We start from the raw sequence: 15,514 nt of genomic DNA on the forward strand, positions 1-15,514 counted from the left end.
AATAGGTCTATCCGGGGAAACCCCCACCTCCGGAAGATTGTGTGCACGACGTCGGGACGGAGAGACCACTCGTGGGAGAGGAACGACCTGCTGAGATGGTCGGCCGGCGTGTTCTGCACTCCCGGAAGAAAGGATGCTTCCAGGTGAATCGAGTGGGTTACGCAGAAGTCCCACAGGAGCATCGCTTCTTTGCAGAGGAGGGAGGAGCGGGCTCCGCCCTGCTTGTTCACGTAGAACATTGCCGTGGTGTTGTCCGTGAACACTGTCACACAGCGGCCTTGCAGGCGGGTGCGGAAGGTGTGACACGCCAAACGGATCGCTCGCAGCTCGCGGATATTGATGTGCAGAGCGAGCTCTTGGGGCGACCAAAGGCCTTGGGTGTGAAGGTCGCCCAGGTGAGCTCCCCAACTGAGCGCTGAGGCATCCGTGGTCAGAGTGGCGGATGGACGAGGCGGGTGGAACGGGACTCCCGCACACACGACCTCCGGGTCGAGCCACCAGCGGAGGGACTCGAGGGTCGGCTTGGTGATCGTGACCACCATGTCGATGGGATCTCGATGCGGCCGGTACACCGACGCGAGCCAAGACTGGAACGGGCGGAGGTGGAGCCGCGCGTACGCGGTGACATACGTACACGACGCCATGTGGCCCAGGAGGCGGAGGCAGGATCACACCGTCGTGGTCGGGAAGGTGACGAGGTCCCGGATGATGGAGACCATCGTCTGGTGCCGAGATCGCGGTAGGCAGGCGCGGGCCAACGAGGAGTCGAGGACCGCTCCAATGAACTCCACCCGCTGCGACGGAATCAAGGTGGACTTCTCGGCATTGATGAGAAGACCGAGTCGCTGAAAGAGGGACAGGATTTCTGTCAACTGGCCCATTACCAGCCGCCGAGACTTTCCGCGAACTAGCCAGTCGTCGAGATACGGGTAAACGTGTATGTGACGACGGCGGAGGGCTGCGGCAACCACTGCCATGCATTTGGTAAATACCCTCGGTGCGGTGGAGAGCCCGAATGGTAACACGGCGAACTGGTAGTGGGCGTTGTTGACCACAAAACGGAGGTAACGTCGATGAGGAGGATAGATCGCGACATGGAAGTAGGCGTCCTTCATGTCGAGGGCGGCAAACCAGTCTCCCGGATCCAGAGAGGGAATGATGGTCCCCAGGGTGACCATGCGAAACTTGGGCTTGAGCAGGTATTTGTTCAGCTCGCGAAGGTCCAGGATAGGACGTAGCCCTCCTTTCGCTTTGGGGATGAGAAAATAACGGGAATAGAATCCCCTGCCCCGCCTGTCTTGAGGCACTGCCTCTATGGCACCCACGCTCAACAGAGTCTGGACCTCTTGTAAGAGGAATTGCTCGTGAGAGGGGTCCCTGAAGAGGGACAGGGAGGGTGGGTGGGAAGGTGGGGGCGAAACAAATTGAAGGTGGTATCCCGACTGGACTGTTTGAAGCACCCAGTTGTCCGTTGTTATTTGGGACCACGCCGAAAAGAAATAGGAGAGGCGGTTGTAGAAGAGAAGGGTAGGATCTGGTAGGGAGAGTGATGGGCCGTCCTCGGGCGTCCCATCAAAAGGCCTGCTTGGACCCCTGAGGGGCCTTGGAAGGGGCCTGGGCCTGGTTGCGCCTGTTGCCGGATGGTCAACGGCGATTCGGGCCTGGTCGCCTGCTGTTGTACGGGCGGTACCGTTGTTGAGGGAAAGACCGGGAGGGTTGTTGCCGGAAGGACCTGCGCTGAGGAGCCGGTGTGTGCATCCCGAGGGTGCGAATGGCGATGCGACCGTCCTTCAGGGTCTGGATCCGGGAATCAGTTTTCTCGGAGAAAAGACCCTGGGTGTCAAAGGGCAGGTCCTGCAACGTATACTGCACCTCCGGTGGCAGGGTGGAGGACTGCAGCCAGGAGATGCGCCGCATCGTCACCCCTGAGGCCAAGGTCCGAGCTCCCGAGTCCGCAGAGTCAAGGGCGGCCTGGATGGAGGACCTGGACGATTTCTTCCCCTCCTCCAACAACGCGGAGAACTCCTGGCGGGAGGCTGTTGGTAGGAGCTCTGTAAATTTCGCCAGGGACGCCATGATGTCATACATGTACCTGGCGAGGAGGACCATCTGGTTGGCGATGCGAAGTTGCAGGCTGCCAGCCGAGTAGACCTTGCGGCCTAACAGGTCCATTCGCCGCGCGTCCTTTGACTTTGGCGCAGGGGCAGGTTGACCATGCCAATCCCTGTCGTTGACCGACTGAACGACCAATGAGTCCGGGGTCGGGTGAGTATACAGATACTCGTAGCCCGTGGGGGGGACTGAGTACTTGCGCTCAACCCCACGGGCCGTAGGAGGGATGGACGCAGGCGTCTGCCAGAGTGTGGTGGCGTTCTTTTGTATCGTCCGAACGAATGGTAATGCCACGCGCACTGGAGCCTCCGCTCCAACGACATTTGTTATGGGGTCCTCGTCCTCCTGGACCTCCGCCACGGGGAGAGCCATGGCCGTCGCCACGCGGCGAAGCAGGTCTTGGTGCGCCCTTAGGTCTATCGGCGGAGGATCCTTGGCAGATGCTCCGGCCACCGCCTCGTCAGGTGAGGACGACGAGGACAAGCCCTGGACGACAGCCTCCGTCGATGGACCTGCTGACTGCTCGTCGGCTGGGCCGGGCTGCGTGTGCCTCTGGGGGTCAGGCGGTATGGAAACCGCGCCCGGTGGCGAAGGGGCCGGTCGGCTGACGGTCGCCTCTGGTACCCTGCGCTCGGAGGCAGGGGCTCTCGGAGGGAACAGCACCCCCTGAGTCTCATACTGGGCCCAGGTAACCCAGAAGCCCCACTGCTGTGCCCCCTGAGGTTGGCCTTGTGGGGTAGGTGGCAGGTGCCCGTTACTGTCTGCCCCGGAAGCAACTGACGCGGGGCGGGATGGCCATGGAGGTGCCGAGGCACTGACGGATTGCGCCGTCGAATGAGGCAGTCTGTCCCCGGACAGTGCCGAGGATCGGTGCCGGTCTGCACGGTACCGGGATGGTGACGGAGACCAATGTCCGCTGCGGTGCCGGGAGCTCGACCGGTGCCGGGAGCTCGACCGGGATCCGGACCTGCGGCGCCGGGAGCGGCTTCGCGAGTCGCGGTGCCGGGAACGGTGCCGGGAAGCAGACCTCTGTCGGTGCCGACGTGAAGGCGATCGGGACCTGGAGCGACGCCGGGAGTGCGACCGGTACCGCGTTGTCGAACGGTACCGGGACTGTGACCGGCGTCGGGACGGCGACCGGTACCGCGATGGCGAGCGGTGCCGAGATCTCGATCGACAGGACGGTGACCTGCGGCGGGACCGGGAACGTGACCGGGACCGGGAGCGTCGTCTGTGCCGCCTGTCCGGAGAGGGGGGCCGTATCATCATTGCCGGCTTTCCCGCTGAAACGACAGCCCGCACCGGCGGTGCCGGGGGCCGGAGGCTCGGTGCCTCTGTGAGCTCTATGAGCTCGCGCGCCGTGGAGAAAGTCTCTGGTGTCGATGGCAGCCGGAGCTCAACCGCGGTCGGTGCCGGGGAGCATGGCGGTGCCGGATCGACGGCCCTTGCGGCGCCGGAGTCAACGGCCCGGTGCACATCCTGTGCACAGCCACAGCGGGGACCGCAGGTGGCGCAGTTGTCTTGGCTGCTGGGCCCTCAGCGTGGGACTTGGCACCCGCTTTCGCCGGCTTGCGCTTCCTTGATGGCGACAGGGAGCGGTGCCGGGCCTTCGGTGCCGGTGGCTGAGGTCGCGGAGTCTCGGTGCTGGAACGGCCCGGGGCCGGCGGTGCGCTCCGTACCGATGAAGCCTTCGGCACCGGCGCAGATGGTGCCGGGGGCTGGAGCGAAGCCTCCATGAGGAGCTGCTTTAATCTTATGTCCCGCTCCTTACGCGTCCGGGGTTTGAAAGCGGAACAGATAGGGCACTTATCTGTCCTGTGACTCTCACCAAGGCAATGGAGGCAGGAGTCGTGCGGATCCCCTACTGGCATAGGCCGCTGGCAAGACGCACAGGGCTTAAAGCCCGGTGCCTTGGGCATGAGCCCGCACCGGGGGAGGAAAGGGAGGGGAAACCCCCCTTAACCTTATCCTAAAAACTAACTATCTAACTAACAGAAACTATCTATACTAATCACTAAACGAACTATATACACGAAAAAGTAGCGAGAGCTAGGGTTGTGGAGGACAGAGAGCACTCCACAGTTCCAACTGGCCGTCACGGGCGGTAAGAAGGAACTGAGGAGCGGACGGGCCGGCTGGGGTATATAACAGGCGCCATAGCGGCGCCACTCCAGGGGGCGCCAGCCGGCCCGCCGGAGTTGCTAGGGTAAAAATGTTCCGAAGAGCCGTGCACGCGCGGCGCGCACACCTGACTGGAATGCATAGGAGCAATCACTCGAAGAAGAATGGGTGGTTAGAACTGGAGCCAGATCCTGAGGCATCTCCCGTAGCAGGAACTAACCCCAGGGATGGCCTGGGCACTTGGCTCATCAGCGAGTGCTCTCAGTGCTGCATATGCCAGAGGAGGAGGCAAGGAGCCCGATTCTCCTCTCCCTCCAGAGAAGGGTGGGAGGGATGGACAGACGTCAGTGGAGAAGCAGGGGTTGGTGATGGTATTGGCCTGGGGTGGGGAGAGGAGGCCCCGAGCCTGGGGGATGGATGGTGTTGAAATGGGGGGAGGGTATTGGGTCCTGCAGTGGGACAGAGGGGGCTGTGGCATAGATCACCCACACACCACACCAAACAGATCCCAACCCTGCAGTCAAACTTAGGCAAATCTCAGCAGGGGAGGGTAATGCACAGGGAGTCCAGGAGGGCTTGTTGTATTCATTTAGCTGGAATATACTGGCCTAAGGTGTTACCAGAACCCAGCCGTTGGCCGACATTAAACAGCGCTAACCCGGCCTGCTCAGTTCCCTTAAAAACCCTTTTAACCTTTGATCAAAGACAAAGCGAAGAGGGAAAAACCAGGGAAAGCCTTTGAACGGTAAAGCACTGAGCCAGGCTTTCAGTCCACCAGCCTCCCTTGGGCTCGTCCCCTTGAGCTGCAGAGTTTTTAGAAGGAACCCGCCCCCCTTGTGTGACAGGCTCTTCCCTGGGCCAGATTAATCATTTGTGGACATTTGGACTGTGGCTCCGCCCATGCTTTGCCGCAAGGCCCCGCCCACGCTCAGCCTCTTCCCCCTCCAAGGTGCCACTCACCGCTCGCACGGTTGGGAGGGAGCGGAGAGGAGTGAGCAGCAGGCCGGGCCTTGGTGGGGAGAGGCCGGGTGGGGGTGGGGCTTTGGCACAAAGCATGGGCAGAACGCAGGGGGCAGGGCTACAGTCCGGGCACCAGGGCCCCTTCTAGGTGTAGGCCCGGTGCCATTGGCGCCATTGTAAACCCGGCACTGTCTCTTAGATGGTATCAGAGCTGGTAACAACCATCCTGCTGCTGAGATGGGCTGGAGCGGCTGTTGTTGTTACAGTCCGACCCGTTTCATCCCAGGTGGTGGTTGGGATTAGCTGGAGCTGGTAGAGGCGACACCATCTGGGTCCTTTTCTCTGGCCCTGTCTGGTCAGGACATCTCAGACTCAGGATAATAAAGGTCTGGGGGTCCCAGAAGATGCAGGTGGGGGAGGGGAGCCATGATGGTGAAGCTCGTACCAGAGCCTAATTTTCTCCCCAAAGTCTCTTTCAGGGCCCCAAAAGGGAGCGATGGGTGGAACAGTCCATCCCCTCATTCCTTTGACCACCAAGTAGGTTTAATCTCCAGCACTGGATTCACTCCTTTCTGGTTCCACACATTTCTTGTTTGCCAGGCGTGATCTGAACCCATTCGTTGAGTTACAGCAGAAGGCTCTTTCGTTTGGACTAACTCCGTCTGTCTCCCGTTTGGGACCTTTTCCCATCAACCCTGGTTACTCTCGGTCATTGTACCATCTCAGGAACGCTCACAAACTTTTACAGCTGTGTTCACAGTGAGGGTAAATTTGTCAGGCCAGTTATTACGACTGGGTGCAGCAGGAGATAAGGGTGAGCGTTACGAATGCACCGTCCGAGTTCCTCTTTCCAAAGGGCCATTACACTTTGAAAGTGACTGTAAAAAACCTGCTCCCAGAGGGGCTCCCTCATGCCTGTGGGTATCAGAGCCAGAGCTGCTGGCTGCAGGCACGAACCTAAGACATTCCTGCTTCCTCCCATATGCCCAGCAGAGCCAGCCAGGGCCTGGTCTGGTTCAAACCTCATTAGAATTGCCACCCAAGTTCCTGTTGCAGAATGTTTGGGCTGGATCCCCAGCTGATGTCAATTGGGATCGTGCCAATGATGGCTGCAGTGCACCAGCCAGGGTGCTGGCCCATTCCTGGCTCTGGAAATCACTGACCAAAGGAAATACATTCACTACCATAGATGCCAATGCTGTGGGTGCTCTGGGGCTGGAGCACCCATGAGAAAAAAACAGTGGATGCTCAGCACCCACCAGTCACCCGCCCATCAGTTGTTTGGCCACCCTGCTGCTGATCAGCTGTTTGGCAGCCAGCGGTAGTTGCTTGGGGAAGGGGCTGGAGCAGGGGTGGGACAAGGCGGGGCAAGGGCAGGGCCTTGGAGGAAGGGGTCAAGCAGAGGTGGGGCCAGGGGGGGTGGAGCACCCATCTGGAAAAATTAAAGCCAGAGCCTGTGGCACTACAGTCTAGTCCTGGCTCTTCTCTCCCGGCAGACACCCCTGGGCTCTGCAATCTGGTGGGAATCTTCCTCTGGCAAGAAAGTTTCGTGTTCCCAGCCCCCGAGGGAGTCTGACTTCCCTGCTGGATAACCACCTCTCTTATCTGTGGAGCAGCTCTGCTTTCCGAGCCCTCCTCAAACCTCCCCACTGTTTGCTCCACATCATCCCTTCTCTGTGCTGCTGCCCCCCAAGCCCTTCCTGCCCCCGCCGGGCAAAATTCACCCCTGTAGTGATTTCTGCAATTCCATGTGCCTACGTCTAACGTTTATTCCTAGCAAAATTGCTGCCTATCTAGAGGGTAATGGAAGCCTAAGCAGAAAGCAATGCAGGTTTATAGGGACACATCTTGCCAGAAGGATTGATTGCTTTTTTAAGAATAGCTTTAAAAAATCTGTGGATGAGGCGGATGCAGCAGATGTGATATATTTAGATTTGAGTAAAGCATTCTATACTTCATCTCCCAAACACCTAACTGAGAAATGAATTCAAATGGGAACATTGCAGATTCTCCACTTGGTGAAGGACGCGAAGAAAAGGTGATGATGATAAACAGAGCAGAGAGGTGTGGGAGGTGTCGAGTGGGGGCCGCAGGGGAGAGGTTGAGAGCAGTTCTTATTTAACAGGCTCTTACACTGTGTGAATGACTGCGCTATCTGGGCAGCATGCTCCAGTAGGGTGAGACGACCACGCTAATGAAACCCACAGATGAACCCAGTTCTAACCTACAACCGGCGAGTCACAAACCCAAACCCAGAGAAATAACAGAGGAGCCACCTGCGAACGATCTTGGAAAAATGCTGTCAGTACAACTGGGGAGCATCCATTGCAGCACAAGAGTGAGAGTGGGCAGCAGATAAGACTTGATACGAACTTGATGCTTGACATGAGAAAACGAGACAGCTCAAGCAGCACAACCCAGTGCCTAGACTCTATGGTGACGTGTGCTGTAGAAATGTGATTGATCAATGTCGTCATGGCATAGCTTCCACAGAGCACCAGCTGTCTCAGATCATCCATGCACCTCATATTTGTAGTGCCCCTTTCCACCTGATGACCTCCTTTAATGCCAACCTCCTGATGGACTTTGATGGACAGGCCGGGTTCCTCTGGATCCCGCCTGCAGCACTGCAGGGTGTAACTTCCTGATTTTCTTCCCATAGGCATTGATTTGGCAGTGCCTTCACCCCTCTCAGTCCTTCCCCTGGCAGGGTCACTGGGGCAGCTTGAAAGGAAAATTCTAACCACAGAGCAACCCCCACTTACGTGCCAGATGGTTGGAGACTCCCAAGAAATGACAAACACACACAATGTATGCAAGAGTATATGATATTAAACAGGAAGTAACTATAACAGAACAGGGTAAACACTACTGCTAGGGTCACCAGTGCCCACACTGTTAATACCCTTCAATTTCCCCAGTCACTTGACCTGATAGAGCAAGAGTAAAACGCAGTGTCCCATTGGTACATGTACTTTGTAGGGGCCCTTGATCACAGGCGCCAACTTTCCAATGAGCCAGGGGGTGCTTGACCCCCAGGTCTGCCCCAGGCCCTGCTCCCACTCCACCCTTTCCTCCAAATCCCCACCCCGCCTCTTCCCGCCCCCTCCTCTGAGCGCACCACTTCCTCACTCCTCCCCTCTCCCCCCAGAACCTCCTGCATGCCACAAAACAGCTGATCACAGCAGGCGAGAGGCACGGGGAAGGAGGGGGAGGCACTGGTTGGTGGGGCCCACCGGTGGGCGGGAGGTGCTGGGGAGGAAGGGGAGGCTGATAGGGGGCTGCCGGTGGGTGCTCAGCACCCACCATTTTTCCCCCGTGAGTGTTCTAGCCCTGGAGCACCCATGGAGTTGGTGCCTATGCCCTTGATGACCTGTGACAATGATCTCTTCTGTAGCTGTAACCCATGTGCCTAATAGGGAGATGTCTCTTTAAGAGACTCATGGGCAGGAGTACACGTAGGGCAGTACCCTCCAGTACATAGTACCAACAAGAGAATTTTAGCGGGTACAGAGTACCGGAAAGACTTGGGGCTCGCCCCTTCCCCCCCTCCTCGGAGGGGGTGGGGCTGCGCTCAGCTCTTTAAAGGAGCAGAACGGGGCTAGGGAGGGCATTCATTCTTTAAATGGGTTTAACAGCACAATGCATATGCTAACACACTGAAACAAAGGCTTTCTTTCAGTGTGTTAGCACATATATTGTGTTGTTTGGTCAAGAGTCGTCAAGAGGGGAGGGGTGGGAGTGGGGAGGGAAGGTGTTTAAACAGTGTTTTTGATTCTGTTTCTCCCCATTGGTTTGAATTATCCATGACATCCATACTGCATCACATCAAGTCCAAATCATTTGAGGAATGCCTCTGCTTGCATGGACCAGAGGATGTTTGGATTCTGATGTCAGCCCAGTTCTGCAGCCTGACAGGAATCACGTATATTCCCCAGTGTACAGATAATTCTTCTTTGCAGCCAAACTAGTCTAACATGCATTTTGTTAACTGGAACTGGAGCAGCAAAACAAAGAAAACAGATGTCTCCTTTTCCAGCGTTGTGGGTGAGAGAATTATAAGTGAAGATTATAATGCCGGACACAGACGGCCTTAAACCAGCTGTCTCAGGAATCTGCCAAGAACTTTGCTGAAAATATGTCCCTCATCTTAGCAACGGAGCTAAGACTTATCACACATCTGCCCACCTTTATGCGAATGACGCTCCTGATCTGACAGCTCAGGCATTGTCAGTTTCATCCAGAACAATTTACAAACTTGGAACCTAAACCTGTAAACCCTCAATCACTTGATCAATCCCATTGAAGACAATGGGGCTATTTGCATGAGTCTGGAGCACTTTTGTGTGCTGGTGTAAGAGTTTCAGGAGTCTGTTCTGTTCTTCTTCGAGTGATTGCTCCTATGCATTCCAGTTAGGTGTGCGCGCCGCGCGTGCACGGCATCTCGGAACTTTTTTACCCTAGCAACTCCGGCGGGCCAGCTGGGCGCCCCCTGGAGTGGCGCCGCTATGGCGCTAAATATATACCCCAGCCGGCCCGTCCGCTCCTCAGTTCCTTCTTACCGCCCGTGACGGCCAGTTGGAACTGTGGAGCGCTCTCTGTCCTCCACTACCCTAGCTCTCGCTAAAGGTTTTTTGTATATAGTTAGTTCGTAGTTCGTGTAGATAGTTGTTATAGTTAGTTAGTTAGATTTAGTGTTAAGGTTAGAATCATAGAATCATAGAATCATAGAATCTCAGGGTTGGAAGGGACCTCAGGAGGTCATCTAGTCCAACCCCCTGCTCAAAGCAGGACCAAACCCAACTAAATCATCCCAGCCAGGGCTTTGTCAAGCCTGACCTTAAAAACCTCTAAGGAAGGAGATTCCACTACCTCCCTAGGTAACCCATTCCAGTTCTTCACCACCCTACTAGTGAAAAAGTTTTTCCTAATATCCAACCTAAACCTCCCCCTCTGCAACTTGAGACCATTACTCCTTGTTCTGTCATCTACCACTGAGAACAGTCTAGATCCATCCTCTTTGGAACCCCCTTTCAGGTAGTTGAAAGCAGCTATCAAATCCCCCCTCATTCTTCTCTTCTGCAGACTAAACAATCCCAGTTCCCTCAGCCTCTCCTCATAAGTCATGTGCTCCAGCCCCCTAATTTTTGTTGCCCTCCGCTGGACTCTCTCCAGTTTATCCACATCCTTCTTGTAGTGTGGGGCCCAAAACTGGACACAGTACTCCAAATGAGGCCTCACCAGTGCTGAGTAGAGGGGGATGATCACATCCCTTGATCTGCTGGAAATGCCCCTACTTATACAACCCAAAATGCCATTAGCCTTCTTGGCAACAAGGGCACACTGTTGACTCATATTCAGCTTTTCGTCCACCGTAACCCCTAGGTCCTTTTCTGCAGAACTGCTACCCAGCCATTCGGTCCCTAGTCTGTAGCAGTGCATGGGATTCTTCCGTCCTAAGTGCAGGACTCTGCACTTGTCCTTGTTGAACCTCATCATATTTCTTTTGGCCCAATCCTCTAATTTGTCTAGGTCCCTCTGTATCCTATCCCTACCCTCCAGCGTATCAACCACTCCTCCCAGTTTAGTGTCATCTGCAAACTTGCTAAGGGTGCAGTCCACACCATCCTCCAGATCGTTAATGAAGATATTGAACAAAACCGGCCCCAGCACCGACACTTGGGGCACTCCACTTGATACCGGCTGCCATCTAGACATGGAACCATTGATCACTACCCGTTGAGCCCGACCATCTAGCCAGTTTTCTATCCACCTTACCGTCCATTCATCCAGCCCAGACTTCTTTAACTTGCTGGCAAGAATACTGTGGGAGACTGTATCAAAAGCTTTGCTAAAATCCAGAAATAGTACATCCACTGCTTTCCCCTCATCCACAGAGCCGGTTATCTCGTCATAGAAGGCAATTAGGTTAGTCAGGCATGACTTGCCCTTGGTGAATCCATGCTGACTTTCCCTTCCTTTAAGTGGTTCAGGATTTATTCCTTGATGACCTGTTCCATGATTTTTCCAGGGACTGAGGTGAGACTGACTGGCCTGTAGTTCCCTGGATCTTCCTTCTTCCATTTTTTAAAGATGGGCACTACATTAGCTTTTTTCCAGTCATCCGGGACCTCCCCCGATCGCCATGATTTTTCAAAGATAATGGCCAATGGCTCTGCAATCTCATCGGCCAACTCGTTTAGCACCCTCGGATGCAGTGCATCCAGCCCCATGGACTTGTGCTCGTCCAGCTTTCCTAAATAGCCCCGAACTACTTCTTTCTCCACAGAGAGCTGGTCACCTCCTCCCCATACCGTGCTGCAGAGTGCAGCTGTCTGGGAGCTGACCTTGTCTGTGAAGACAGAGGCAAAAAAAGCATTGAGTACACTAGCTTTCTCCACATCCTCTGTCACTAGGTTCCCTCCCTCATTCAGCAAGGGGCCCACACTTTCCTTGACTTTCTTCCTGTTGCTAACATACCTAAAGAAACCCTTCTTGTTACTCCTAACATCTCCGGCTAGCTGCAACTCCAAGTGTGATTTGGCCTTCCTGATTTCACTCCTGCATGCCTGAACAATACTTTTATACTCCTCCCTGGTTATTTGTCCAATCTTCCACTTCTTGTAAGCTGTTCTTTTGTGTTTAAGACGAGCAAGGATTTCACCATTAAGCCAAGCTGGTCGCCTGCCATATTTACTTTTCTTCCTACACATCGGGATGGTTTGTTCCTGCAACCTCAATAAGGTTTCTTTGAAATACAGCCAGCTTTCCTTGACTCCTTTCCCCGTCATGTTATTCTCCCAGGGGACCTTGCCCATCAGTTCCCTGAGGGAGTCGAAGTCTGCTTTTCTGAAGTCCAGGGTCTCTGTTCTACTGCTTTCCCTTTTTCCTTGTGTCAGGATCCTGAACTCGACCATCTCATGGTCACTGCCTCCCAGGTTCCCATCCACTATTGCTTCCTCTACTATTTCTTCCCTGTTTGTGAGCAGCAGGTCAAGAAGAGCTTTTCCCCTAGTTGGTTCCTCCAGCACTTGCACCAGGAAATTGTCCCCTACACTTTCCAGAAACTTCCTAGATTGTCTGTGCACTGCTGTATTGCTCTCCCAGCAGATATCGGGGTGATTAAAGTCACCCATGAGAACCAGGGCCTGTGATTTAGCAACTTCTGTTAGTTGCTGGAAGAAAGCCTCGTCCACCTCATCCCCCTGGTCCGGTGGTCTGTAGCAGACTCCCACCACGACATTACCCTTGTTGTTCATACTTCTAAATTTAATCCAGAGACTCTCAGGATTTTCTGCAGTTTCATACTGGAGCTCTGAGCAGTCATACCACACTGAGCCCAGCTAGAAGTCGGGGCTCTTCTTCTGGTGCCTGAAGGGGAGTAGAGCTCTCGTGGAAATCTCACCCATGACGGACATTGGAGAAGCAGGCTTTGTCCATCACACTGCTGGGCCCTATCCCAAACACTGCATGGGTAAAGTCCTGAATTAGTTAGGCAGCCTAGGAAGATGTAGCCCGTACCTCCCCCCTAAGGCAGAATTTGGATATGAGTGCAGTGTGTGCACACAAAGAAACCTGTGCTGGGGGTGGGGTGGAGCATAGGGCTGATTTGAAGAGTCCAGTGTCTCTTTCCCCACTCAGCAAGAGCTGCTGTCCTGGTGGGATGTTCTCCCCTGACCGGGAGCTGGAGTTAACTGAGCTCCAATTAGCTGAGCTGCTCATTTCCTTGTCAGGAGCCCAGCACAGAGAGCCAGAGCCAGACACCGTGATTATAGACACATTGTAAGCAATTGGCAGCAGGGAATTTGCTGTGTGTATTTACAACACTATATACAGCAATGGAATCATTCAGAGTTATGAAGAACACAGCCCTTTTGAGAAACAAAACCCAGGTGCTGTGAGTTTTCTTCTGGCAATATAACTCCAGGCCACAGCAGTACTTCATAGAATCATAGAATCATAGAATCCAAGATCAGAAGGGACCAATATGATCATCTAGTCTGACCTCCTGCAAGATGCAGGCCACATTAGCCGATCCCCCCACTCCTTTAGCAAGCGACCCCTGCCCCATGCTTCGGAGGAAGGCGAAAAACCTCCAGGGCCACAGCCAATCTACCCTGGAGGAAAATTCCTTCCCGACCCCAAATATGGCGGTCAGCTGAACCCCGAGCATGCGGGCAAGACTCTCCAGCCATACCCTCTGGAAAAAGGTTAAGAATATCATATCATTGACCCATTGTACTATTTACCAGTGTGGCACTTAATTAACCTATTGACTAAGCCCGGTATCCTATCATACCATCTCCTCCATAAACTTATCTAGCTTAGTCTTGAAGTCATGGAGGTCCTTCGCCCCCACTGTTTCCCTCGGTAGGCTGTTCCAGTATTGCACTCCCCTGATAGTTAGAAACCTTCGTCTAATTTCAAGCCTAAATTTCCTAACTGACAATTTATATCCGTTTGTCCTCGTGTCCACATTAGCACTGAGCTGAAATAATTCCTCTCCTTCCCTGGTATTTATCCCTCTGATATATTTAAAGAGTGCAATCATATCTCCTCTTATCCTTCTTTTGGTTAGGGAAAACAAACCGAGCTCCTCAAGTCTCCTTTCATACGACAGGCCTTCCATTCCTCGGACCATTCTAGTGGCCCTTCTTTGTACCTGTTCCAGTTTGAATTCATCCTTCTTAAACATGGGAGACCAAAACTGCACACAATACTCCAGATGAGGTCTCACCAACGCCTTATATAACGGGACTAGCACCTCCTTATCCCTACTAGAAATACCTCGCCTAATGCATCCCAAGACCGCATTTGCTTTCTTAACGGCCACATCACATTGCCTGCTCATAGTCATCCTACGATCAACCAGGACTCCTAGGTCCTTCTCCTCCTCCGTTACTTGCAACTGGTGCGTACCTAGCTTATAACTAAAATTCTTGTTAGTCATCCCTAAATGCATAACCTTACACTTCTCACTATTGAATTTCATCCTGTTACTAATACTCCAGTTTACAAGGTCATCCAAATCTCCCTGGAGGATATCCCGATCCTTTTCCGAATTGGCAATACCTCCCAACTTGGTGTCGTCCGCAAACTTTATCAGCCCACTCCTACTCTTGGTTCCCAGGTCAGCAATAAATAGATTGAATAAAATCGGACCCAAAACTGAACCTTGAGGAACTCCACTAGTAACCCCCCTCCAACCCGACAGTTCCCCCTTCAATACTACCCTCTGTAGTCTCCCCTTTAACCAGCTCCTTATCCACCTCTGGATTTTCATTTCAATCCCCATCTTTTCCAATTTAACCAGTAATTCCTCATGCGGTACCGTATCAAACGCCTTACTGAAATCCAGATATATTAGATCCACCGCATTTCCCTTGTCTAAAAAATCTGTTACTTTCTCAAAGAAGGAGATCAGGTTGGTTTGGCACGATCTACCTTTCGTAAATCCATGCTGTAAACTATCCCAGTTGCCATCGGCCTCCTGCTCCGTAACCACTCTCTCTTTTAAAATTTTTTCCATGACTTTGCATACTACAGATGTTAAACTAACAGGCCTGTAGTTACCCGGGTCACTTTTTTTCCCCTTCTTGAATATAGGAACTACATTAGCTAATCTCCAGTCCAACGGTACAATCCCCGAATTTAGAGATTTATTAAAAATCATCGCTAACGGGCTAGCAATATCACTCGCTAATTCCCTTAATATTCTAGGATGAAGATTATCCGGGCCCCCCGATTTACTTCCGTTAAGCTGTTCAAGTTTGGCTTCCACCTCCGATACCGTAATGTCTACCCCCATATCCTCATTCCCATCGGTCCCTCTATCACTATTCCTTAGCCCTTCATTAGCCTCATTGAAGACCGAGGCAAAATATTCGTTCAGATATTGTGCCATTCCAAGATTATCCCTAATCTCCACTCCGTTCAAAGTTTTAAGCGGACCCACTTCTTCTTTCTTGGTTTTCTTCCTATTTATATGGCTAAAAAACCTTTTGCTATTGGTTTTAATCCCCTTCGCTAGGCCCATCTCCACCCGTCGCTTTGCCTTTCTCACTGCTTCCCTACACCCTCTGACCTCAATAAGGTAGGTTTCTTTGCTGATCCCTCCCATTTTCCAGTCCTGGTACGCTTTCTGTTTTTTCTTAATGACCCCTCTGAGACGCTTGCTCATCCAGCTCGGTCTAAAACTGCTACCTACGAGCCGTTTTCCCTTTCTCGGGATACATGCCTCTGACATCTCCTGCAACTTCAACCTGAAGTAACCCCAGGCGTCATCTGCCTTTAGATCCCTAAATATGTTAGTCCAGTCCAC

The 15,514-nt window shown here is 53.4% G+C and overlaps 1 protein-coding gene across 2 annotated transcripts in view; it reads left to right on the forward strand.

The window, feature by feature from the left end:
- LOC123355691 (maestro heat-like repeat-containing protein family member 2B) overlaps nucleotides 1–8,275 on the forward strand; it is a 33,595-nt gene extending 25,320 nt beyond the window's left edge. Inside the window, exon 12 of one of the 2 annotated variants that reach the window (XM_044998248.1) lies at nucleotides 7,319–8,275. In XM_044998248.1, coding sequence (XP_044854183.1) covers nucleotides 7,319–7,339 — 21 coding nt within the window. In that variant the 3' untranslated portion in view covers nucleotides 7,340–8,275. The remainder of the gene's footprint in view (nucleotides 1–7,318) is intronic. The other variant, XM_044998249.1, reaches the window with a different exon arrangement.
- Nucleotides 8,276–15,514: the final 7,239 nt, after the last annotated feature.

The sequence above is a fragment of the Mauremys mutica genome, chromosome 24 (assembly GCF_020497125.1).
Source record: "Mauremys mutica isolate MM-2020 ecotype Southern chromosome 24, ASM2049712v1, whole genome shotgun sequence".
In the NCBI taxonomy this organism is placed as follows: domain Eukaryota; kingdom Metazoa; phylum Chordata; order Testudines; family Geoemydidae; genus Mauremys; species Mauremys mutica.